The sequence below is a fragment of the Oncorhynchus masou genome, chromosome 6, assembly GCF_036934945.1.
Source record: "Oncorhynchus masou masou isolate Uvic2021 chromosome 6, UVic_Omas_1.1, whole genome shotgun sequence".
NCBI classification, from domain to species: domain Eukaryota; kingdom Metazoa; phylum Chordata; class Actinopteri; order Salmoniformes; family Salmonidae; genus Oncorhynchus; species Oncorhynchus masou.
The window spans coordinates 67,956,264-67,983,101 of NC_088217.1; the positions used below are offsets into that span (position 1 = coordinate 67,956,264).

A 26,838-nucleotide genomic window follows, 5' to 3' on the forward strand; every position below is an offset into this window, starting at 1 on the left:
GATCATGGAACGGGCAGTCCTTCCCCGGGAGGAAGAGCAGCTCCGTCTTGCCGAGGTACAGCTTGAGGTGGTGATCCGTCATCCACACTGATATGTCTGCCAGACATGCAGAGATGCGATTCGCCACCTGGTCATCAGAAGGGGGAAAGGAGAAGATTAGTTGTGTGTCGTCTGCATAGCAATGATAGGAGAGACCATGTGAGGTTATGACAGAGCCAAGTGACTTGGTGTATAGCGAGAATAGGAGAGGGCCTAGAACAGAGCCCTGGGGGACACCAGTGGTGAGAGCGCGTGGCGAGGAGACAGATTCTCGCCACGCCACCTGGTAGGAGCGACCTGTCAGGTAGGACGCAATCCAAGCGTGGGCCGCGCCGGAGATGCCCAACTCGGAGAGGGTGGAGAGGAGGATCTGATGGTTCACAGTATCGAGGGCAGCCGATAGGTCTAGAAGGATGAGAGCAGAGGAGAGAGAGTTAGCTTTAGCAGTGCGGAGCGCCTCCGTGATAATGAGAAGAGCAGTCTCAGTTGAATGACTAGTCTTGAAACCTGACTGATTTGGATCAAGAAGGTCATTCTGAGAGAGATAGTGGGAGAGCTGGCCAAGGACGGCACGTTCAAGAGTTTTGGAGAGAAAAGAAAGAAGGGATACTGGTCTGTAGTTGTTGACATCGGAGGGATCGAGTGTAGGTTTTTTCAGAAGGGGTGCAACTCTCGCTCTCTTGAAGACGGAAGGGACGTAGCCAGCGGTCAGGGATGAGTTGATGAGCGAGGTGAGGTAAGGGAGAAGGTCTCCGGAGATGGTCTGGAGAAGAGAGGAGGGGATAGGGTCAAGCGGGCAGGTTGTTGGGCGGCCGGCCGTCACAAGAAGCGAGATTTCATCTGGAGAGAGAGGGGAGAAAGAGGTCAGAGCACAGGGTAGGGCAGTGTGAGCAGAACCAGCGGTGTCGTTTGACTTAGCAAACAAGGATCGGATGTCGTCGACCTTCTTTTCAAAATGGTTGACGAAGTCATCTGCAGAGAGGGGGAGGGGGGGAGGGGGAGGAGGATTCAGGAGGGAGGAGAAGGTGGCAAAGAGCTTCCTAGGGTTAGAGGCAGATGCTTGGAATTTAGAGTGGTAGAAAGTGGCTTTAGCAGCAGAGACAGAGGAGGAAAATGTAGAGAGGAGGGAGTGAAAGGATGCCAGGTCCGCAGGGAGGCGAGTTTTCCTCCATTTCCGCTCGGCTGCCCGGAGCTCTGTTCTGTGAGCTCGCAATGAGTCATCGAGCCACGGAGCGGGAGGGGAGGACCGAGCCGGCCTGGAGGATAGGGGACATAGAGAGTCAAAGGATGCAGAAAGGGAAGAGAGGAGGGTTGAGGAGGCAGAATCAGGAGATAGGTTGGAGAAGGTATGAGCAGAGGGAAGAGATGATAGGATGGAAGAGGAGAGAGTAGCGGGGGAGAGAGAGCGAAGGTTGGGACGGCGCGATACCATCCGAGTAGGGGCAGTGTGGGAAGTGTTGGATGAGAGCGAGAGGGAAAAGGATACAAGGTAGTGGTCGGAGACTTGGAGGGGAGTTGCAATGAGGTTAGTGGAAGAACAGCATCTAGTAAAGATGAGGTCGAGCATATTGCCTGCCTTGTGAGTAGGGGGGAAGGTGAGAGGGTGAGGTCAAAAGAGGAGAGGAGTGGAAAGAAGGAGGCAGAGAGGAATGAGTCAAAGGTAGACGTGGGGAGGTTAAAGTCGCCCAGGACTGTGAGAGGTGAGCCGTCCTCAGGAAAGGAGCTTATCAAGGCATCAAGCTCATTGATGAACTCTCCGAGGGAACCTGGAGGGCGATAAATGATAAGGATGTTAAGCTTGAAAGGGCTGGTAACTGTGACAGCATGGAATTCAAAGGAGGCGATAGACAGATGGTTAAGGGGAGAGAGAGAATGACCACTTGGGAGAGATGAGGATCCCGGTGCCACCACCCCGCTGACCAGAAGCTCTCGGGGTGTGCGAGAACACGTGGGCGGACGAAGAGAGAGCAGTAGGAGTAGCAGTGTTATCTGTGGTGATCCATGTTTCCGTCAGTGCCAAGAAGTCGAGGGACTGGAGGGAGGCATAGGCTGAGATGAACTCTGCCTTGTTGGCCGCAGATCGGCAGTTCCAGAGGCTACCGGAGACCTGGAACTCCACGTGGGTCGTGCGCGCTGGGACCACCAGATTAGGGTGGCCGCGGCCACGCGGTGTGGAGCGTTTGTATGGTCTGTGCAGAGAGGAGAGAACAGGGATAGATAGACACATAGTTGACAGGCTACAGAAGAGGCTACGCTAATGCAAAGGAGATTGGAATGACAAGTGGACTACTCGTCACGAATGTTCAGAAAGTTAAGCTTACGTAGCAAGAATCTTATTGACTAAAATGATACAGTACTGCTGGAGTAGGCTAGCTGGTAGTGGCTGCGATGTTGACACTACACTAATCAAGTCGTTCCGTCGAGTGTAATAGTTTCTACAGTGCTGCTATTCGGGGGCTAGCTGGCTAGCTAGCAGGTTGATTGCGTTACGTTACCTTAAAAGAACGACAATAGCTGGCTAGCTAACCTAGAAAATCGCTCTAGGCTACACAATTGTCTTAGATATAAAGACGGCTATGTAGCTAGCTAGCTACGATCAAACAAATCAAACCGTTGTACTGTAATAGTTTCTACAGTGCTGCTATTCGGGGGCTAGCTGGCTAGCTACGTTAACAGAACGACAATAGCTGGCCAGCTAACCTAGAAAATCGCTCTAGACTACACAATTGTCTTAGATACAAAGACGGCTATGTAGCTGGCTAGCTACGATCAAACAAATCAAACCGTTGTACTGTAATGAAGTGAAATGAAAATGTGATACTACCTGTGGAGCGACGGGAATGTTGACCGGGTAGTTGAAGTTCAATTCGGTAGAGGTAGGCTAGCTGTTGGCTAGCTAGCTAGCAGCATCTCCTACGTTAAGGACGACAAATAGCTGGCTAGCTAACCTCGGTAAATTAAGATAATCACTCTAAGTCTACACACTCTAAACTACACAATTATCTTGGATACGAAGACAGCGAAGACAACTATGTAGCTAGCTGACACTACGCTAATCGAGTCGTTCAGTTGAGTGTAATAGTTTCTACAGTGCTGGTGGACAGTGGATGTTAGCTAGCTGCTTAGCTAGCTGCTGGGCAGATACGTTAGGACGGCGAAATACGATAATTATGCAATTATCTTTGATACAAAGACGGCTATGTAGCTAGCTAAGAAGAAATTGCTAAGATTAGACAAATCAAACCGTTGTACTATAATGAAATGTAATGAAAAGTTATACTACCTGCGGACCGAAGTGTAGATGCGACCGCTCGCTCCAACCCGGAACCCGGAACCGGAAACTTTGAGAGCTTTCTTTTCTTTTCAGCACCATGGAGGGACTCCTTACTTCCGCTACACCTGGCTATCAGCGGAGCCTTGTTTGGCAGTGAAACGGTTAAATCAGCCTCATTTGCTGCCTTGTAAAGGAAACATAGCTGATATGGCTGACTTGCTTAAACAAATGTGGTTTCTACTGACAATTGAGATATACAAACTATGGCATAAAGGAAAGATGAGCGGATAAGAGGCAATCCGTAATTTGGATTAAGACATTAATGAGCGAGCTCGGATGGTCGTAGTCAATATAACTATTTGTTCAGCACTTTTGAAATTTACAGCAACAGAATTCAGAACATGGGCCGTTTTTACAGTATTCCCCATTTATACCAAGTCAGAACTGTAGGATAAATAAAAGGGGCATATAAGCAGATAATGAAATCTCTTACAATATTCGATGAACACAATTCTCTAAAACAGGCAAAGTTATGAGGGAGGAAAGGGACCAAATTATTAGGGTGAGACACATGGACTACTAACAGCTTACTACACAACATACACTTGGTATTACTTTCTTGGCTACAGTATGCATATCTCCATGGCATATTACTTCATTTGTGCAGTAGCATACAATACATATTTTGGACTCACCTTGTTGTGCTGTGGTCACTTGAACAGGAAGGTGGCGTGGCAGTCCTTCTTGTGGGCTCTAGAAAGAGGCCCAAAATCCTGACTTTGAATTCCGAGTTGAATTATTTTCGGTATTTTCCCAGTCTAGTTTTATCCGAGTCTGACATTTCCCAGTTCCGATTTTCCAGTTGATAGTAACGTGGCAGAAGTCCTGCTGGATTGACATGCCAATGTATTGAACATTTTCTGTCCCATGGCGTTACCCCCATTTTTGTGTTATCCATTTAGTAGTTACGATCTTGTCTCATCGCTGCAAACCCCCTACGGACATGGTGAAGGTCGAGAGCCAAGCCACACTGCTTCTTGACACACTGCTCGCTTTACCCGGAAGCCAGCTGCACCACTGTGTCGGTGGAAACACTGTGGAACTGACAACCGAAGTCAGCTTGTAGGCGCCCGGCCCGCCACAAGGAGTCTCTAGAGCATGATGAGACAAGGACATCCCGACGGCCAAACCCTCTTCGAACCCGGATGATGCTGGGCCAATTATGCGAAGCCTCATGGGTTTCCCGGTCACAGCCGGTCACCCGGTCACAGCCGGTCACAGCCGGTCACCGCCGGTCACCCGGTCACAGCCGGTCACAGCCTGGGATCGAACCTGGGGCTGCAGTTGGCACCTTAGCACTAATTGTTGCATTTGCGATTTCAAACTTGTTGTGTAATGTTTATGTCCAATGGCCGATGAGCACCCTGATACATTTTATATATAATTTATCTTTATATGACAAGGATTGAAAACAATTTGCCAGTAGATTGCTGACTTTCTGCATAATGATGACTGCTAGCTTGCTAGCTAAGATTTTGAAAGTATGATGTTGACATGATCAGTCCAATCAAAGCTACGGTAGATATAACACGATTTGACATAATTTTATCTGTGGCCAATGACCTTGAGTATTCTTAGATGGGCACTTCTAATGTAAGTCTATGGCAGCAACCAACGGTCTTGCTGTGACGTAGTGTCCCCATGAGTGACAGAACACTGAGCCAATCACGGCGCATCTAGAGAACATTATCAACCCCTACGCTCTGTATTTTCCGCTGGCTGCCCCACTACCACAGAAAGCACTGAGCTAGGCTGAAACACCTGCATTTTGGAGCTGCCTTACTCAAGAAAGCAAAAAAAGAGGGGATTGTTTTACATATGTGAAACATATTAATGACACGTTTTTTACTTTATTGTTTATATGTAAATAGATGGGGCTCTGCCCTGAATGACAAGTCCAATCAATTTAGCTAAATATCATGTGGCTGTCCATGGCACTGATTTCTTTCTGTGTGTGTGCGCGCAAGTAAAATCACCCTACTTATAGACAAGTTGAACGCCAATTCAACCCTCCTCTTTAATGTTGGCAAAACGGTCTATGGCTCTGTCATACAGTAAGTACACTTTTAGTTTTTTTTGTCATAGGCTACCTAGCTAAAATGCTTGCTAACCTAACTTTATCGAATGAGCAACAATGAACCTGCTAAATTAGCTAACTAGTTAACTAGGCTACATGTAGGCTACATATTGTAAAGTAAAATCCAAACTGGCCTCCCTTGTTGGGCGTTTTGCGGCACCAAGACAAACCACAGTTGAGCTCAGCTCAACACTGATTGGCTAATTATTTTATCAAGGGAGGCCAAATGCTTGCTGGCATCAATCAATCAGATGCTGTGGCGGCAACATACTCTTTTGGTCCAGACAGCATCAGATACAGTGCCTTCGGAAAGTATTCAGACCCCATGACTTTTTCAAATCAAATTTATATAGCCCTTCGTACATCAGCTGATATCTCAAAGTGCTGTACAGAAACCCAGCCTAAAACCCCAAACAGCAAGCAATGCATGTGCAGAAGCACGGTGGCTAGGAAAAACTTGCTAGAAAGGCCAAAACCTAGGAAGAAACCTAGAGAAGAACCAGGCTATGTGGGGTGGCCAGTCCTCTTCTGGCTGTGCCGGGTGGAGATTATAACAGAACATGGCCAAGATGTTCAAATGTTCATAAATGACCAGCATGGTTGAATAATAATAAGGCAGAACAGTTGAAACTGGAGCAGCACGGTCAGGTGGACTGGGGACAGCAAGGAGTCATCATGTCAGGTAGTCCTGGGGCATGGTCCTAGGGCTCAGGTCCTCCGAGAGAGAGAAAGGAAGAGAGAATTAGAGAGAGCATACTCAATCATCAAGTTTGTGGACGACACAACAGTGGTAGGCTTGATTACCAACAACGACGAGACAGCCTACAGGGAGGAGGTGAGGGCCCTCGGAGTGTGGTGTCAGGAAAATAACCTCACACTCAACGTCAACAAAACTAAGGAGATGATTGTGGACTTCAGGAAACAGCAGAGGGAACACCCCCCGATCCACATCGATGGAACAGTAGTGGAGAGAGTAGCAAGTTTTAAGTTCCTCGGCATACACATCACAGACAAACTGAATTGGTCCACTCACACAGACAGCATCGTGAAGAAGGCGCAGCAGCGCCTCTTCAACCTCAGGAGACTGAAGAAATTCGGCTTGTCACCAAAAGCACTCACAAACTTCTACAGATGCACAATCGAGAGTATCCTGGCGGGCGGTATCACCGCCTGGTACGGCAACTGCTCCGCCCTCAACCGTAAGGCTCTCCAGAGGGTAGTGAGGTCTGCACAACGCATCACCGGGGGCAAACTACCTGCCCTCCAGGACACCTACACCACCCGATGTTACAGGAAGGCCATAAAGATCATCAAGGACATCAACCACCCGAGCCACTGCCTGTTCACCCCGCTATCATCCAGAAGGCGAGGTCAGTACAGGTGCATCAAAGCTGGGACCGAGAGACTGAAAAACAGCTTCTATCTCAAGGCCATCAGACTGTTAAACAGCCACCACTAACATTGAGTGGCTGCTGCCAACACACTGACACTGACTCAACTCCAGCCACTTTAATAATGGGAATTGTTGGGAAATGATGTAAATATATCACTAGCCACTTTAAACAATGCTACCTTATATAATGTTACTTACCCTACATTATTCATCTCATATGCATACGTATATACTGTACTCTATATCATCGACTGCATCCTTATGTAATACATGTATCACTAGCCACTTTAACTATGCCACTTTGTTTACATACTCATCTCATATGTATATACTGTACTCGATACCATCTACTGTATCTTGCCTATGCTGCTCTGTACCATCACTCATTCATATATCCTTATGTACATATTCTTTATCCCTTTACACTGTGTATAAGACAGTAGTTTAGGAATTGTTAGTTAGATTACTTGTTGGTTATTACTGCATTGTCGGAACTAGAAGCACAAGCATTTCGCTACACTCGCATTAACATCTGCTAACCATGTGTATGTGACAAATAAAATTTGATTTGATTTGATACCTGTGGTAAATTCAATTGATTGGACATGATTTTGAAAGGCACACACCTGTCTATATAAAGACCCAAAGTTGACATTGCATGTCAGGGCAATAACCAAGCCATGAGGTTGAAGGAATTGTCCTTTGAGCTCAGAGAAAGGATTGTGTCAAGGCACAGATCTGGCAAAGGGTACCAAAAAAATTCTGCAGCATTGAAGGTCCCCAAGAACACAGTGGACTCCATCATTCTTAAATGGAAGAAGTTCGGAACCATCAAGACTCTTCCTAGAGCTGGCCGCCCAGCCAAACTGAGCAATCAGGGAGAAGGGCCTTGATCAGGGAGGTGACCAAGAACTCGATGGTCACTCTGACAGAGCTCTAGATTTCCTCTGTGGAGATGGGAGAACCTTCCAGAAGGACAACCATCTCTGCAGCACTCCACCAATCAGGCCTTTATGGTAGAGTGGCTAGATGTAAGCCACTCCTCAATAAAAGGCACATGACAGGCCTTTTGGAGTTAGCCAAAAAGCCCCTGAAGACTCAGACCATGAGAAACAAGATTATCTGGTCTGATGAAACCAAGATTGAACTCTTTGGCCTGAATTCCAAGCGTCACGTATGGAGGAAACCTGGCACCATCCCTACGGTGAAGCATGGTGGTGGCAGCATCATGCTGTGAGGATATTTTTCAGCGTCAGGGAATGGGAGACTAGTCAGGATTGAGGCAAAGATGAACGGAGCAAAGTACAGCGAGATCCTTGATGAAAACCTGCTCCAGAGTGCTAAGGACCTCAAACTGGGGCGAAGGTTCACCTAATGACCCTAAGCACACAGCCAAGATAATGCAGAAGTGGCTTCTGGATAAGTCTCTGAATGTCCTTGAGTGGCCCAGCCAGAGCCTGGACTTGAACCAGATCAAACATCTCTCCATCCAACCTGACAGAGCTTGAGTGGATCTGCTGAGAAGAATGTAGCGTCATACACAATACTCAATGCTGTGATCGCTGCCAAAGGAGCTACAACAAAGTAATGTGTAAAAGGTCTGAATACTTATGTAAATGTGATATTTCACTTTTTTATTTGTAATAAATTAGCAAACATTTTCCAAAAAATACTTTTGCTTTGTCATTATTGGTTATTGTGTGTAGATTGATGAGGGAAAAAACGATTTAATCAATTGTAGAACTGTAAGGTAACAAAATGTGGAAAAAGTCAAGGGGTCTGAATATTTTCCGTAGGCTTCACATACTGAAACAGAGTGGCGCTGTTTCGCTCGCTTGAATACTTTCTCCTGTGAGAATCAAGACACTTGCGAATTGATGGAAAATTATTGAAAAGAGAGAGACGAAAGAGAATGTTTCAATTGTTTTATTTGTCAAATATTTTGTTACGCCTGGCTTTCCTTGGCATCCATAAATACACGTTACTGCACCATTATGTCGTTGTACCTTTTATTTTTCTTGACAATAGCGGCAGTAGACTAAAGACATAAACGCGCTCATTGGGCTTGAGGTCTCTACACACATTTCGTATGGATTCGCTTTGGATTGGTCGACGTAACCTCCTCGCGTCTGTCTGAGCGTGCACAATTCGATATTCCCGTAGTTTTAGATTTGCTTAGAAGCCGTTGCGGTTTGTCCCTATTTACCACAGCCACAAAGTCATACACCCCGCCCATTTCTAAAATGTATTTTATTAAAATGTGTTTTTAATCCTAACCCCGTTGATAACCGTATGCCTAACCATGGCCTTAAATTAAGACAAAAAATACATGTTTTATTTTCATGAGCCTTTACAATATAGGCACTTTGACTCTGTAGCTGGGCTATCTAGTGGAGATCGTGAAAGAGGTTCACCCACTCAACAGTTTAAGTAATTTGCGTTGTTTTGGTCGTAGTCTGACAAAGAGAACTAGCAGACAGAGAAAGAAGGAATCAAAAGAGAATTTCACATTTAGTGGAGCGGTAGCATGACTGTTTTCAACAAAAAAATACATTTGGAATAGTCTTTCACGTCGTCGTCAGCCAGCAAGGACTATCGACAATTGCTTCTGTGTTTATGGGGGCGAAGTTCTCAAAGAAACGTCGGTGCGTTTCTTTCGGCCTGAAATCGGGAATTTTGTTCATTTGTGTCCGATTTGAATGTTGGTCGGTCTGACACTGGGAGCCGCCATGGCTGGTGCTGTCGGATCCTTTAGTGTCAATATAAGAATATGAAGATTAGCTATTGGACCTGATATTGTTTTATTTTGAGAATCATTCAACGTAAGCAGACTTGTCGTTCATGCCATTGTATGTAGCCTATTCCTCTTTACCGCGTTGTTTTTTTTAATGGACTGGCAACTTTAAGAGGCCCAATTTTATAAGACACCTAGCTCAGGCCGTTATTTTCTAGAATGCCTTTATAACGTTAGCCGAGGTAAGTGAAAGGAACATACAAAATAAAAGGGATGACAGATTATTGCTGAATGTGGCTGGACGACAGTTCGAGAAGAGACGCAGCTGACCGGTTCGAAATTAGTTCGCTAGCTAGCTGGCTGGCTAGCTCGTGTTAGAACGATATAAGAAGAAGCAGACCTCTATCGTGGAATTGGCTACCAATTTTCTTTTACATTTTTAAAAATTAAAAACAACGCATTCTACAGAGGACAGTCGAAGACTAATAGAACTGGAAAAGGTACGATTCGACTGAAGACGAAGCAGGGATAACTTGGATTGGAATATGTCGGGTCGGCCCAGAACCACCTCCTTCGCAGAGAGCTGCAAAGCGGTGCCGCAGCCTTCAGCATTTGGCAGTATGAAAGTCAGCAGTAAGTATGACCATAGAGCTAACGTTTTCTCTGTGCTTTTTTTGTCATAATACTCTGCTACTGCTGTTATGATACAAGGGCAAATATTTTTCTCTTGGAGTGGACTAGGCCTAGCCTAATTCACAGTCAATACTGAAATGCCATATGGGTCCATACATAGAATAACCCCATATTTCCAGACAGTAACGTTACTCTCCCATTCACTGTCCAATGCGTTTGCTTGGTTAACCGTTGTTACCTAGACCCATTTGAGCCATCCCTCTAGTCTAGACTCTAGAGATTGACCCCTTGATTTTTGGGAGTACTGAAACAATGGATTGGTGAAAGAGCTGATAGGGCATGCCTAGAGGTACACTGTCATGTCCGCTCCTCTCATTCCCCACCCAGCAGCTCTGAGGCAGGCAGTCAGACAGACCAGGGATAGTGTTGATCGAGCACTCTCGGGTATTGAGCAGGGATATGTTAAACATGGCTGGTCAGATGAAGCCTCTGGGCTTCAGAATTAATCCAGACCAGTGGATTTAGAGGTGACTGTCCACTGGATTGGAGAGCCTACAGTATGTACTGCAGGTCGGTTTTGCTATTCTGTTGGGTCAGGTGGGACCCACAGTATCTGACCATTGGTCTTTGACAAAGAGTTTGTGAAAGTGGAATAAAAACCTAAAACGTTGCTTAACTTTTCCATAGGATTCCATTGTAGCTCCATGTCATTATGCTCAAATCTAATGCCAACATACGATTGCTTGGTTCATCAAAAGAATAACTGTCACATAGGAGCATCAGCCTTTCACTAAATTCATTCATATTCATCTAAATTCTCTCTGTACTGGATGCTTTGGCTTCATGGGTCTAATTCTAGTAAAGCTTCAACATCTGGCAAATGAGGCTAGTTCTGACTACTACTACTATTAGAGCTTCACACACAGCCAGCCAGGTCACACAGCTCATTTAGCACTTTGTTCAGCTCAATAATTGGCAAGTTGCTCAGTGGATGGAGTGCTGCTGGCCTCTGCTCTGCCGTGCAGCATCAGCAAACCCCAGGCAATGGGGGTAGCACCGGGACTTTCTGATTGGTTCGCAGCATCTTGTGTCTGCCTACGTCTCTGAAGGTATCTATGGTTGGTCATATGACTCCACATAGTCAGTCCTCCTGACCTACTAGTGCTTTTTAAAATGTCTGTCTACTGAGAAGCCTGGTCAACCCTTGGAGAGCAAATAACATTATAAATAGACCAAAACCAAGTTCCCATCTTTGGAGAGTCGTCCTGTTTATGTACATAAGATGACAGTGGGCTATGCTCTTTTCTCACACATCAGTGTAGAATTACATGTAGGGTTGCACATTTTGGGGCATATTCAGAAGTGGAAACTTTCCATGGGAATTAACGGAAATATATGCAAATTAATTTGAATCCCATTTAAATGTAGATACTTTTTGCATTGGCTATAGAAACATAAACCTTTTACCTTATCATAAGTAGACATAATTGCAAATGATGAAATCCTTCCAATTTAAATAAAAAAGCAATTTAGTTATGAATTGAACTGTAATTAAATGAGTTGACTCGTCACATGGGATGATTTCACTGAACATCAAAATAAAGGGGATATTGAATGATGCCCAAATCAAATTTATTTATATAGCCCTTCGTACATCAGCTGATATCTCAAAGTGCTATACAGAAACCCAGCCTAAAACCCCAAACAGCAAGCAATGCAGGTATAGAAGCACGGTGGCTAGGAAAAACTCCCTAGAAAGGCCAAAACCTAGGAAGAAGAAACCTAGAGGAACCAGGCTATGAGGGGTGGCCAGTCCTCTTCTGGCTGTGCCGGGTGGAGATTATAACAGAACATGGCCAAGATGTTCAAATGTTCATAAATGACCAGCATGGTCAAATAATAATAATCACAGGCAGAACAGTTGAAACTGGAGCAGCAACACGGTCAGGTGGACTTGGGACAGCAAGGAGTCATCATGTCAGGTAGTCCTGAGGCATGGTCCTAGGGCTCAGGTCCTCCGAGAGAGAGAAAGAAAGAGAGAATTAGAGAGAGCATACTTAAATTCACACAGGACACCGGATAAGACAGGAGAAGTACTCCAGATATGACAAACTGACCCTAGCTCCCTGACACATGAACTACTACAGCATAAATACTGGAGGCTGAGACAGGAGGGGTCAGGAGACACTGTGGCCCCATCCGATGATACCCCCGGACCGTGCCAAACAGGGAGGATATAACCCCACCCACTTTGCCAAAGCACATCCCCCACACCACTAGAGGGATATCTTCAACCACCAACCTACCATCCCGGATCAAGTCCGAGTATAGCCCACAAAGATCTCCGCCACGCCACGACACAACCCAAGAGGGGGAGGGGGGGGTGGGCGCCAACCCAGGCAGGAAGATCACATCAGTGACTCAACTCACTCAAATGACGCACCCCTCCTAGTGACGGCAAGAAAGAGCACCAGTAAGCCAGTGACTCAGCCCCTGTAATAGGGTTAGAGGCAGAGAATCCCAGTGGAAAGAGGGGAACCGGCCAGTCAGAGACAGCAATGGCAGTTCGTTGCTCCAGAGCCTTTCTGTTCATCTTCACACTCCTGGGCCAGACTACACTCAATCATATGACCCACTGAAGAGTCTTCAGTAAAGACTTAAAGGTTGAGCACGAGTTTGTGTCTCTCACATGGGTAGGCAGACCATTCCATAAAAATGGAGCTCTATAGGAGAAAGCCCTGCCTCCAGCTGTTTGCTTAGAAATTCTAGGGACAATTAGGCCTGCGTCTTGTGGCTGTAGCGTACGTGTAGGTATGTACGGCAGGACCAACTCAGAGAGATAGGTAGGAGCAAGCCCATGTAATGCTTTGTAGGTTAGCAGTAAAACCTTGAAATCAGCCCTTGCCTTGACAGGAAGCAAGTGTAGGGAGGCTAGCACTGGAGTAATATGATCAAATTTTGGGGTTCTAGTCAGGATTCTAGCTGCCGTATTTAGCACTAACTGAAGAATATTTAGTGCTTTATCCGGGTAGCCGGAAAGTAGAGCATTGCAGTAGTCTTACCGAGAAGTAACAAAAGCATGGATATATTTTTCTGCATTTTTGGACAGAAAGTTTCTGATTTTTGCAATGTTACGTAGATGGAAAAAAGCTGTCCTTGAAATGGTCTTGATATGTTCTTCAAAAGAGAGGTCAGGGTCCAGAGTAACGGCGAGGTCCTTCACAGTTTTATTTGTGACGACTGTACAACCATTAAGATTAATTGTCAGATTCAACAGAAGATCTCTTTGTTTCTCGGGACCTAGAACAAGCATCTCTGTTTTTGTCCGAGTTTAAAAGTAGAAGGTTTGCAGCCATCCACTTCCTTATGTCTGAAACACAGGCTTCTAGCAAGGGCAATTTTGGGGCTTCACCATGTTTCATTGAAATGTACAGCTGTGTGTCATCCGCATAGCAGTGAAAGTTAACATTATGTTTTCGAATGACATCTCCAAGAGGTAAAATATATAGTGAAAACAATAGTGGTCCTAAAACGGAACCTTGAGGAACACCGAAATTTACAGTTGATTTGTCAGAGGACAAACCATTCACAGAGACAAACCAATATCTTTCCGATAGATAAGATCTAAACCAGGCCAGAACTTGTCCGTGTAGACCGATTTGGGTTTCCAATCTCTCCAAAAGAATGTGGTGATCGATGGTATCAAAAGCAGCACTAAGGTCTAGGAGCACGAGGACAGATGCAAAGCCTCGGTCTGATGCCATTCAAAGGTCATTTACCACCTTCACAAGTACAGTCGCAGTGCTATGATGGGGTCTAAAACCAGACTGAAGCATTTCGTATACATTGTTTGTCTTCAGGAAGGCAGTAAGTTGCTGCGCAACAGCCTTTTCTAAAATGTTTGAGAGGAGTGGAAGATTCGATATCGGCCGATAGTTTATATTTTTTGGGTCAAGGTTTGGCTTTTTCAAGAGAGGCTTTATTACTGCCACTTTTAGTGAGTTTGGTACACATCCGGTGGATAGAGAGCCGTTTATTATGTTCAACATAGTAGGGCCAAGCACAGGAAGCAGCTCTTTCAGTAGTTTAGTTGGAATAGGGTCCAGTATGCAACTTGAAGGTTTAGAGGCCATGATTATTTTCATCATTGTATCAAGAGAGATAGTACTAAAACACTTGAGTGTCTCTTGATCCTAGGTCCTGGCAGAGTTGTGCGGACTCAGGACAAGTGAGTTTTGAAGGAACGCAGATTTAAGGAGGAGTCCATAATTTGCTTTCTAATAATCACGATCTTCTTCTCAAAGAAGTTCATGAATTTATTACTGCTGAAGTGAAAGCCATCATCTCTTGAGGAATGCTGCTTTTTAGTTCGCATTGCGACAGTATCAAAAATAAATTTCTGATTGTTCCTCAATTAAGTTGGAAAAATAGGATGATCGAGCAGCAGTAAGGGCTCTTCGATACTGCATGGTACTGTCTTTTCCAAGCTAGTCAGAAGACTTCCAGTTTGGTGTGCCGCCATTTCCGTTCCAATTTTCTGGAAGCTTGCTTCAGAGCTCGGGTATTTTCTGTATACCAGGGAGCTAGTTTCTTATGAGAAATGTTTTTAGGGGTGCAACTGCATCTAGGGTATTGCGCAATGTTAAATTGAGTTCCTCAGTTAGGAGGTTAATGGATTTTTGTCCTCTGACGTCCTTGGGTAGACAGAGGGAGTCTGGAAGGGCATCAATGAATCTTTGTGTTGTCTGTGAATTTATAGCATGGCTTTTGATGTTCCTTGGTTGGGGTCTGAGCAGATTGTTTGTTGCAATTGCAAACATAATATAATGGTGGTCTGATAGTCCAGGATTATGAGGAAAAACATTAAGATCCACAACATTATTTCCATGGGGCAAAACTAGGTCCAGAGTATGACTGTGACAGTGAGTAGGTCCAGAGACATGTTGGACAAAACCCACTGAGTCGATGATGGCTCCGAAAGCCTTTTGGAGTGGGTCTGTGGACTTTTCCATGTGAATATTAAAGTCACCAAAAATTAGGATATTATCTGCTATGACTACAACGTCCGATAGGAATTCAGGGAACTCAATGAGGAACGTTGTATATGGCCCAGGAGGCCTGTAAACTGTAGCTATAAAAAGCGATTGAGTATGCTGCATAGATTTCATGACTACAAGCTCAAAAGATGAAAACGTCTTTTTTTTGTGTAAATTTACAGTTGTTTTGGTAAATGTTAGCAACAACTCCGCCTTTGATCCATCGTATCCCCAATGATCCATTGCATCTCCCAAAAATGTTTTCAACATACATCTGTAAAATTATTGTCTAGAAACTAAAGCTTTGGTTGTCTTCCTCTCAGGCTTCCATGTCTTGTCCCTGGACCTCAATGTCCACCTCATCTTCACTGTCACTTTCCAACCTTGTTGAGCATTGCTCGTTGTCAGGCTCAAAAAGCCTCAAATTTGCACAGATGGCCACCAATTTTTCGACCCCTGTATTGGTCAGCCTATTGCGTGCTTTGGTGTGTATGTGTGTGTTCCGGAAGTGATGACACCATAGGCCTTGTTGATTTCTGCATCAGACAGGATGCTCTTGCCAGAATACTTGGGCAGTATGGATTTCTTCTCTTCCATCTGCCAGCAGAGTCTGAACATCAGACAGGGTGGCACTGTCTCCCTCAGTCTGTGCAATGGCTACTGCTATAGGTTTCAGGCTGCTTACCACTCTCCCAAAATACATCATCCTGGAGGATCCTCTTGATGGGGTTGTCCATATCGGCAGACTGTGATATGGCCATTTCTTGGAGAGACTCCTTCCCCTCCAGGAATGGGTGTTGTTGGGCAGCTTCAATGTGGTGCTCTTATTCTTCTCACTTTGCTTGGTGAGTTAGATTGCTGCTATAACTTGATTACCCTTCACATACCTAACCATTTCTTTGTCTCTCTTGTAGATTGTATCCATTGTTTTCAGTGCCATGATGTCCTTGAGGAGCAGGTTCAATGCATGAGCAGCACAGCTAATGGTGGTGATGTGGGTGAACCAGTTGCATACACAGCTCGAGCAAGACATTCATCAGCATTTCTCTGACTACCTTCCTCTATTGAATCAAAAAAGCTTCTGGTTCCAGGAGGACCATGAGCTGTTGCTATCGATAAGGTGTCTGATTCATAATTTTCACCTCGAATATAAGTTGCGGGACTTTTGTCAGAGGTTGCTTGTTGTGAGCGCTAAGGGAACTTTATGCACTTGGCCAGATGATTCTGCATCTTTTTTGCATTCTTTGCATATGATTTGGCACAGTATTTGCAAATGTACATAGCTTTTCCTTCTACATTAGCAGCAGTGAAATGTCTCCACACATCAGATAGTACCTGTGGCATTTTCCTGTAAAGATGAGAAAAAAATTAGTAAAAATAAATAAATACAATTCCATGTACAGAAATAGTTAAGCAGTTAGATTAAACAAGTCCTTTGTAAGATACGTTTTAAAATGAAACATGTATGGAAACAGGTGAATTAACACTCCACAGTTAGCAGGTTTAAGCACGCGAAAACCCACATGGTAGCAAAAACTAACTAGCAGAAATTGTTTAGTTAGAAATAATTTCAACACGTTTTGCTGTAGGCTAGTATTTAATAGTTAACAAAAAATCATGTCATATAAAATACAATGCTCAAAAAAGAAAGGGAACACTAAAATAACACATCCTAGATCTGAATGAATGAAATATTTTTATTAAATACTTTTTTTCTTTACATAGTTGAATGTGCTGACAACAAAATCATACAAATTATCAATGGAACCCATGAAGGTCTGGATTTGGAGTCACACTAAAAATTAAAGTGGAAAACCACACTACAGACTGATCCAACTTTGATGTAATGTCCTTAAAACAAGTCAAAATGAGGCTCAGTAGTGTGTGTGGCCTCCACGTGCCTGTATAACCTCCCTACAATGCCTGGGCATGCTCCTGATGAGGTGGCGGATGGTCTCCTGAGGGATCTTCTCCCAGACCTGGACTAAAGCTTCCGCCAACTCTAAGCCCATCCCCCACCTGTGGACATCGGGCCCTCATACCACCCTCATGGAGTCTGTTTCTGACCGTTTGAGCAGACACATGCACATTTGTGGCCTGCTGGAGGTCATTTTTTCAGGGCTCTGGCAGTGCTCCTCCTTGCACAAAGGCGGAGGTAGCGGTCCTGCTGCTGGGTTGTTGCCCTCCTACGGCCTCCTCCACATCTCCTGATGTACTGGCCTGTCTCCTGGTAGCGCCTCCATGCTCTGGACACTACGCTGACAGACACAGCAAACCTTGCCACAGCTTGCATTGATGTGCCATCCTGGATGAGCTGCACTACCTGAGCCACTTGTGTGGGTTGTAGACTCCGTCTCATGCTACCACTAGAGTGAAAGCACCGCCAGCATTCAAAAGTAACCAAAACATCAGCCAGGAAGCATAGGAACTGAGAAGTGGTCTGTGGTTATCACCTGCAGAACCACTCCTTTATTGGGGGAGTCTTGCTAATTGCCTATAATTTCCACCTGCTGTCTATTCCATTTGCACAACAGCATGTGGAATTTATTGTCAATCAGTGTTGCTTCCTAAGTGGACAGTTCGATTTCACAGAAGTGTGATTGACTTGGAGTTACATTGTGTTGTTTAAGTGTTCCCTTTATTTTTTTGACCAGTGTATATTCACCCCACCCAGTATTGTAATCAAAACGTACCAGAAAGCATGTAGTCTTTGGCTTAGACAGTGCAGTAGTGTGGGCTCAATAGGATCTCATTAATGTGCAGGATCTTGAGAAACAGTTGTACATGTGATGGAAGAATTCTATTGAATTGGGGATAGTTTAACCAAAATATGCCACAAGACCTTATGTGTATCCCACAAAAAAAGGTTCACTGTCATAAGCTAACTTTTTTTGATGAATTTGAAGCAAAATTTCCCGGGCTTAACTTCCAATGGAGAATTTTCGTAAAAGTTCCGACCTTTTGCATCCCCCTACTTACAGGGCGTGACAAACTTTTTAGCTACTTGTCTTTGGACATTTTTTTTTTTTTTTCTACTTGTCAAAAATCTCATGTCGCTTGTCCACTTTACAAAATAAAATACATTAGATTTTTTTACCATAGAGAATCAGACAAAAATGTAGGCAACACTCTGCCTATTGGCTTTTTTTCTTTCTTTTTAAGGCTCTCCTGAAGGATGGTTGGCCATCCTTAGTAGCCTATAAAATATTGCAACATTGCAATTACAACCAAATACTTGGTTGTCTTTTTAAAATAATTCCCTCCAGGGCTCGAAATTAAGGGCGTCCAATGAGGCTGATGCAGCAGGTCAGACCGTTTAGCTTAAAATGGAGATACATATTTATTACTTCATATTATAAGTTCAACAATGCGCACATGGCTGTAGGCTATGCGTGAATGCTCCAAAATGCAATAAGGGGGAAAAAACACTGTCTCAAAAGTGCACTGCACGCACAATTTGTTTAATGTGACAGAGATGAAAATATCCTTTAGAAATTAAGAAAGAGCGGAGTTTTAAAGATGCATCAACTAGTATGGGTTACAAATATGACTAGAATTCTGCTATTGGCTGCTGGACAATAAAATAAATTTTTGAAAAACCAATGGAACATGAGAAAAAAGCTGGTTTCAATGGCATATTAATCAAGTAATTTAGACTATGTTAATTATCCTTCATTGTGTGTCAAATATGACTGGCTTTTAACCTATATTTATGTAATTAAAAGGCTCATATCAGCATCGCTTTGGACATGAGCCTGTAGCCTACACTTTGAAATGTAGGCATTTTTTAATATGAAAAAAGGATTTGAATATTATTCTGATCGGAGTAATTGTTTGATATTGTGATTTTTGTGTGTGATTTTATAGTTATTGAAAAAAATATATATATATATGTTTTACTTATCTGTTCTTAGAACTTAAATCTATATTTTTCTTGTTCCGGACAAGAGGACAATTTTAATGTCGAGCTAGGCCTTGGTGTTTGCTTGCTTGCTGATGTACAAATTAAAGAACCTGGACAAAGATGTTGGGAAATAGCTCACCATATAATGACCTTTTTAGCCCCCATTTGTATTCGGAGAAAGCTTTGCCCCATAGTGGTGTATTACATAGTCTATTGTGTACTAGCCGCCGCAGAAAAGGAAACATGGACCAAGGAGGAAATGGCAATAGGGATCTGGAGAAGAAAGCGTCAGATGTAATGTCCAGCTGGGGAGAGGATGTGAAAGCTGAGTATGTGAGACTGGACGAATGACTGGGTGGTATGAGGGTGGGTGAGGTGGCGGCATTGATCAAAAGACTGTTAATTAGACGTGTTCTCCATCAATTACAAGGGACACGTTCAGTAGACACCAAACGGTTGAAAACGGAGTAAACCTTAATTTTGGCAGCAGGTAGCCTAGCGCTTAAGAGTGTTGGGCCAGTATCCGAAAGGTCGCTGGTTGTAATCAGCCCTTGTGCAAGGCAGTTAACCCCCAACAACAACTGCTCCCCAGGCTCCAATGATGAGGACGTCGATTTAAGGAAGCCCCCCTCACTTCTTTGATTCAGAGGGGTTGGATTAAATGCAGAAGACACATTTTTCTTGAATGCTTTCAGTTGTTCAACTGACTAGGTATCCCCTTTCCCTGAGGAGGGAGGAACTTCCTGGATCTGTCCAATTAGAAATGCAAATGTTAATTTGTTTGCTATGGTTCCCAGGCCGTCATTGAAAATAAGAATATGTTCTTAACTGACTTGCCTGGTTAAATAAAGGTTAAAAAAATGGTGTCCTACTGAACAATTAACATGGTAATGAAGGTCCGATGACATGCCTTGGGCTGCGTTTACTCAGGCAGAACATTTCTGATATTTTTTTCTCTAATTAGTCAACTCTGAAAAATATCTAATTTGAAAAGACCTGATGTGATTGGTCAAAGGACCAATTTAGTGTGAAAAATGAAGATCAGAATTGGACTGCCTGTGTAAACGCAGCCTTGGTGATGCAGTTAAAGCAGCTGATAAAGAACCCTAATTGACTTAGGAGTCTACTAAATGTTAGTTTAAAGTCCTCAACTTCTTGGATCATATGAGAAGACCAAAGTCCACCACATTTTCAAAAATAGCCTTTTTATGGTTTGTTCATGTCATCGTATATTATTTACACCCGTAGCTCCGACTCACTCCCCTCTGAATGGATTACATTCGCTGTTTGTTCTCAGCAGGCTTACTACGGCCCGACTGTCACGAACATGCCAAGGGCCTTGTGACCAGTTCAGTGGGTTTGTGCGTCTCCTCTGGTGTCCTGTTTCCTTCCTGTTGCTGAGCTACTGCTGCTCCGGCGTCAGAGCTTCTCCCCATGGCCTTTGGAGTTAACCCAGCTGTGAAGGAACTGCAAATGAATCAAGGTCCTTATTGGCAGTTGTGCACCGGCATACATATATTTGACTCGTGTTCATGATAGTCTTGACATCGGCTAATGTAGCCATAAGCAAAGTATATCTGAGTATACACATTACACAATGTCAAAGAAAAGGCTTTGGGAATTTTTGGGGGAGCAGTTACTGCATTACATTCTACAGGTGTTAAGCTCTTGGTCTCAGAGTGTGGGATATGTCTGTGTTTATTTCAAGGGATTGGCCTCACCGACAGGGCAGTGTTTTGGGCTGAGTGTGTATGTAGCAACAGTGAAGCATCCTCCGCTTATAACACCACACTTAGTGGCACGGGTGCTCTTTCCCTCCCCGTTGTGTTAAACCGCACCTTATCAGAGGGAATCACATGCTGACTCACCATGGCAGTGGCACTACGGCAACCTACAAACCAAGCACTGTTGGGATACATCCTCACCTTGGTGTGGTTTGTGTTGGAGAAGGAATGCCAATGTGCCAACACATTCTCATGAAAAAATAAGCTGAAATTCATAATCTCTATGAATGTCTCTATACTCTTTCAAAAAAATAATAAAAGTTGCTCTGTATAAAGGTTGTTCACAGCCTAGCTCCGTGTGTGTGTCACAGTGGATGGAAATGTACCTGTGCTGTCACAGGCTCTGCTCTGACTCATCACATAGCAAAGTGCTGAGCAGGTATTAGCCTCCTTGTCACTGCTCACCTTGCTCTCCAAGGAACAGCCCTTGATCCAGAGGCCCTAATCAAACATGCTGGAGGGCAGCATTGAATACTCACACACCCACGCTTACAGTAGTGTCACTAACTAACTTGTTTCAGTTCTTTTCACACACACACACACACACACACACACCAGCTTTTGGCAGTATTGGGCTAAGACACTAAACCACAAGCCTTTCCTTTACAGGATTGCTCAAGCAAATCAAACCCTCATTGCATTTATCCCCTCGCTACATTGAAGTGAAACATCATTCCCTGTGGATAAGCTGTCGTGTGCGATGGCCTTCACCTTCTCCCCAGTGCACTATCGTGCTGCAGTGTGTGCAGAACGTAGCCCCTTGTAATATAACGGCTAACCCTATAGTGCTCAGGCCCTGCAGGCCTGCGCTCCAATCATAATCGCATTCCTCTGTCTGTGTGAACGCATCGTCTGTCTGTCTGCTGAACGTGGCTGCTGGGAACGTGGCCCCAGTTCTGAAGAACTGGTATTAGCAGCAACATGACGCAGCTGCAAACCTAAAACAGCTTGTGGCTCACTTGCTTAGCTACTCTGAGGAGTTTCCAAAGCAGCTGGCCAAGAACCAAAAAAGTATTTAGCTTTTATCCCCTGCCATTTATAAAGATTCTTAAAATGCAATCTATACTGCAGTCAATGACAGTACTCTGTGTATGCAGGGTTGGGTATGTTACTTTCTTAATGTAATCTGTTAGTTGCCAGTTGTCCAAAATTGTCAAACGTAATCTGATCACTGTTACTTTTGGATTACTTTCCTTTAGGCATTTGAAGAAAACAAAAATGATTACACATTTGGTGTGTCATCATAGTGGTCTCTGACTTGGGCCTTGTTTCAACGCTGAATTTGATGTCATTGAGAAAACAAAGATGCCATAATGCATCCTTTCTGAATTTAATCCAAGAAGTAATCATCTAGTTTTTCAAAAGTGTCTGTAATCTGATTAAAATATTTTAGCTGGTAATGGAACTGGTTAGTTGTTTCATAGTCAGATTACATGTAATCATTTACTCCGCCACCCTGTGTTTGTGTTAGGCGGAAGACCGTTTTGATTGCGATGCTTGTTTTCGAGAACTGAGTGACAACATGGCAGCTGTGTCTTTGAAACCAGATCTCTATCATTTCCAATTTAAGAGCATCATGTGTCGTCTGTGTCCGCTTGTTTGCGCCGCCTGCAAGTCTGTGTGAATAGTTCTCTACTTGCATCCCTCCCTGCGTACATTTGATAATGTGCTTCTGGGAAGTGTATTGACTGTGTTGATAATGGTATCCAGTGTGATGGTATGATGATAGTGTGAGTCAGCGTATAGAAGGAAATGAAAGGCTTTGATGTAGCTGTTGATGTGGGCTGATCCTCTGGCCCCTGTAGGGAAGGGAAATGGCTCATCACCAGCCAGGCTCTGGAATGTGCGAGGAAAATGTAGGCATCTGTGCTCAGGACTCGGTACTACCAGGAACACATTACATGAGAACTGCAATCCAAGAGGTTTCGCATTACCTTTCCATTCCACTCTGGAAAAATGTCAAATTCAAAGTTGTAAGATGCCAGGCTTTCACGTGTAGTTCATAGCAGAATGTTGGGCATTCCATGGAAATATCAGTGACAACAATATCAAAATTTGTATTTTCGAAAGTATTAAACCCAGTGATAACATTAATCTGAAGTTAACATAGTATGTCGAGAAAATTCTGTGACACTGAGACAGTCCTGTAACTGACTGTCAATCAGGCAGTATCTTTGTCTGTTCAGCAAGAGGTACTTTTTCTCTCTGGACTAGAGACAGTCTAAACTAAGCCTTTCCAATCTAAGCCTTAAGGGTGTCCCACAACAAGGGGTGTAAACCTGTTGACAGAGCAATAATACTAAACCCTTGGATCAGAAATGGTACAGAGCTCTGTCATGAAGTTGGTCTGGGGGTAGGTTTATGACAGTCATAAATACCTCTTCCCCCCCCCTTCCTCTCTCTACCCTACTGATGTTACATTTACAAACCATAGAGATTCTGGGAACATCAGACGGTGGGGGGAAATGAACTATATTCTGGAAATCCGACCAATTGAACATATGCGGTGGTACTTAACTTCTTGCGACTCTCAAACCCGGATCCAGGAGTGTAATCATCGCCTCAAACTAATTAGCATAACGCAGTGGACATAAATATCCCTAAATCTTCCTATTCATGAAAATGACAAATGAAATATATTGAGACACAGCTTAGCCTTTTGTTAGTCACACTGTCATCTCAGATTTTCAAAATATGCTTTACAGCCAACGCTAGACAAGCATTTGTGTAAGTTTATCATAGCATAGCATTATGCCCTGCTAGCAGCAGGCAACATTTTCACGAAAATAAGAAAAGCAATAAAATTAAATCATTTACCTTTGAAGAACTTCGGATGTTTTCACTAAGAAAACTCCCAGTTAGATAGCAAATGTTCCTTTTTTCCAAAAATATTATTTTTGTAGGCGAAATAGCTCCGTTTGTTCTTCACGTTTGGCTGAGAAATCGACAGGAAAATGCAGTCACGACAACGCCAAACTTTTTTCCAAATTTGCTCCATAATATCGACAGAAACATGGCAAACGTTGTTTAGAATCAATCCTCAAGGTGTTTTTCACATCACAATGCTGTAGACACCTTGGAGAATACGTAGAAAGCGTACGCTCATTTGTAGCCCATTCACAGCCATATAAGGAGTCATTGGCATGCAGCGCTTTCAAAAAATGGGGCACTTCCTGATTGGATTTTTATCTGGGTTTCACCTGTAACATCAGTTCTGTTGCACTCACAGACAATATCTTTGCATTTTTGGAAACGTCAGTGTTTCTATCCAAAGCTGTCAATTATATGCATAGTCGAGCATCTTATTGTGACAAAATATCCCGTTTAAAACGGGAACGTTTTTCATCCACAAATGGAATACTGCCCACAGAGTTTCAAGATTAATGAATATTATGTCAGTTCGGTTGTCATCTGAGACATTCTCATCAATGATAAGATGACAAACTCTACAGTGGAAATTCTACACATCAGAGTTATTGGATTCACATGGAATTGTTGTTCAATTTAAATGTTTGAATATTAAATTATTTGTGATGTGATGGGATGAAATGTGATTTTAGCTTCTAAAATGTAAGGCTCTGCTCAATCAGTGGCCCCTGTGAAGGGACATGGGCTATAAAACTTTTCAAACACGCCCTCCTCTCCCTTGCTATATAAATCCTTGACGACAATATAACCTCCTGTTCCGAGGATGTGAGGACGACGGTCCGATGTCAGAATGGTTCAGATAATAACTACAGAACGAAGCCAACATCAGCGTGAGCTTTGGTTGCAAATGGTATGAACTCTTATTCACTACAGAAGTGATACCTCCTAGCCGTTGAGTTAGCAACAGCAGCTGCAAACGCAGGTTAATGAAGGAACAAAGTTTCCCGTCTACCACATCACAACGTTACTACAATGTATCCAATTTACCAGCAGAGACATTCTACAAAGGACTCTGTTGGGCAACACGGTCTTCCATCTACCACCAACCTACTGAAGCGCAGCTCGGAGTAAATATTTATTGCATTTTACTTTTCCAAATGGGCGGTAGTTTAGAATGCATAAGATTCTGTATTTACTATAGCACAGCTTCGCCCTTTGTTCCTCGGTCTTCCCGCTCTTTCACTCCAACCCAACCCCTTTCTTTTGTGTAACAAGCTGTCATATCTGTTCCGCCCGCTAGGGACGTTTTCCTTTATGACGTAATTTGTAATCAAGTTATGATTTAATTATGTGTATGTGTAATTCTGTGTGATTAGTTAGGTATTTAGTAAATAAATAATTAAACCCAATTTTGTTTTGCTGATTCAACTTGTTAGCCAGGGTTCATGCAGATAACCAAGAATTTACAACTTTCAGATGAGACTGAATTAAGATGACGATTAATATTGACTGCTATTGATGTAAAATATTACTAGGTCTTTAAGAGTTTATTCGGAAGATAACAGCTATATAAATATTATTTTGTGGTGCTCTGACTCTCTAGTTAATTACATTTACATGATTAGCTCAATCAGGTAATATTAATTACGGAGAAATTATTTTATAGAATAGCATGTCATATCACTTAATCCGGCATAGCCAAAGACACGACAGCTCTATCTGGTCAATTGTTTCCATGCTTTCTGTGGGGCTGAACCTCCATAACCCACATCCAAGCCCTGACTTTATTTCACCTTTATTTAACTAGGTAGGCTAGTTGAGAACAAGTTCTCATTTGCAACTGCGACCTGGCCAAGATAAAGCATAGCAATACACATACAACAACACAGAGTTACACATGGAATAAACAAAACATACAGTCAATAATACAGTAGAACAAAAGAAAACAAGAAGTCTATATACAGTGAGTGCAAATGAGGTAAGATAAGGGAGTTAATTAAGGCAATAAATAGGCCATGGTGGCGAAGTAATTACAATATAGCAATTAAACACTCGAATGGTAGATGTGTTGAAGATGAATGTGCAAGTAGAGCTACTGGGGTGCAAAGGAGCAAGATGAATAATTTATTTATGGGGAGGTAGATAGATGGGCTGTTTACAGATGGGCTATGTGCAGTGATATGTGAGCTGCTCTGACAGCTGGTGCTTAAAGCTAGTGAGGGAGATATGAGTCTCCAGCTTCAGAGATTTTTGCAGTTCGTTCCAGTCATTGGCAGCAGAGAACTGGAAGGAAAGACGACCAAAGGAGGAATTGGCTTTGGGGTGACCAGTGAGATATACCTGCTGGAGCACGTGCTACGTGTGGGTGCTGCTATGGTGACCAGTGAGCTGAGGTAAGGCGGGGCTTTACCTAGCATAGACTTGTAGATAACCTGTAACCAGTGGGTTTGGCGACGAGTATGAAGCAAGGGCCAACCAACGAGAGCGGACAGTTCGCAATGGTGGGTAGTGTATGGGGCTTTGGTGACAAAACGGATGGCACTGTGATAGACTGCATCCAGTTTGTTGAGTAGAGTGTTGGAGGCTATTTTATAGATGACATCACTGAAGTCGAGGATCGGTAGGATGGTCAGTTTTACGAGGGTATGTTTGGCAGCATGAATGAAGGATGCTTTGTTGCAATATAGGAAGCCAATTCTAGATTTAATTTTGGATTGGAGATGCTTAATGTGAGTCTGGAAGGAGAGTTTACAGTCTAACCAGACACCTAGGTATTTGTAGTTGTCCACATATTCTAAGTAAGAACCATCCAGAGTAGTGATGCTGGATGGGCGAGCAGGTGCGGGCAGTGATCGGTTTAATAGCATGCATTTAGTTTTACTTGCGTTTAAGAGCAGTTGGAGGCCCCGGAAGGAGAGTTGTATGGCATTGAAGCTCGTCTGGCGGTTTGTTAACAGAGCGGACAGATGTATTCAGAATTGTGTTGTCTGCGTAGAGTTGTACCAGAGAATCCCCAGCAGCAAGAGCAACATCATT

At 43.6% G+C, this 26,838-nt stretch overlaps 1 protein-coding gene across 4 annotated transcripts in view; it reads left to right on the forward strand.

Moving 5' to 3' along the window:
• The first annotated feature begins 9,239 nt into the window (after nucleotides 1–9,239).
• LOC135542489 (glycogen synthase kinase-3 beta-like) overlaps nucleotides 9,240–26,838 on the forward strand; it is a 51,229-nt gene continuing 33,630 nt past the window's right edge. For all 4 annotated transcript variants that reach the window (XM_064969482.1, XM_064969484.1, XM_064969483.1 and 1 more), the window contains exon 1: nucleotides 9,240–10,210. In XM_064969482.1, coding sequence (XP_064825554.1) covers nucleotides 10,123–10,210 — 88 coding nt within the window. In that variant the 5' untranslated portion in view covers nucleotides 9,240–10,122. The remainder of the gene's footprint in view (nucleotides 10,211–26,838) is intronic.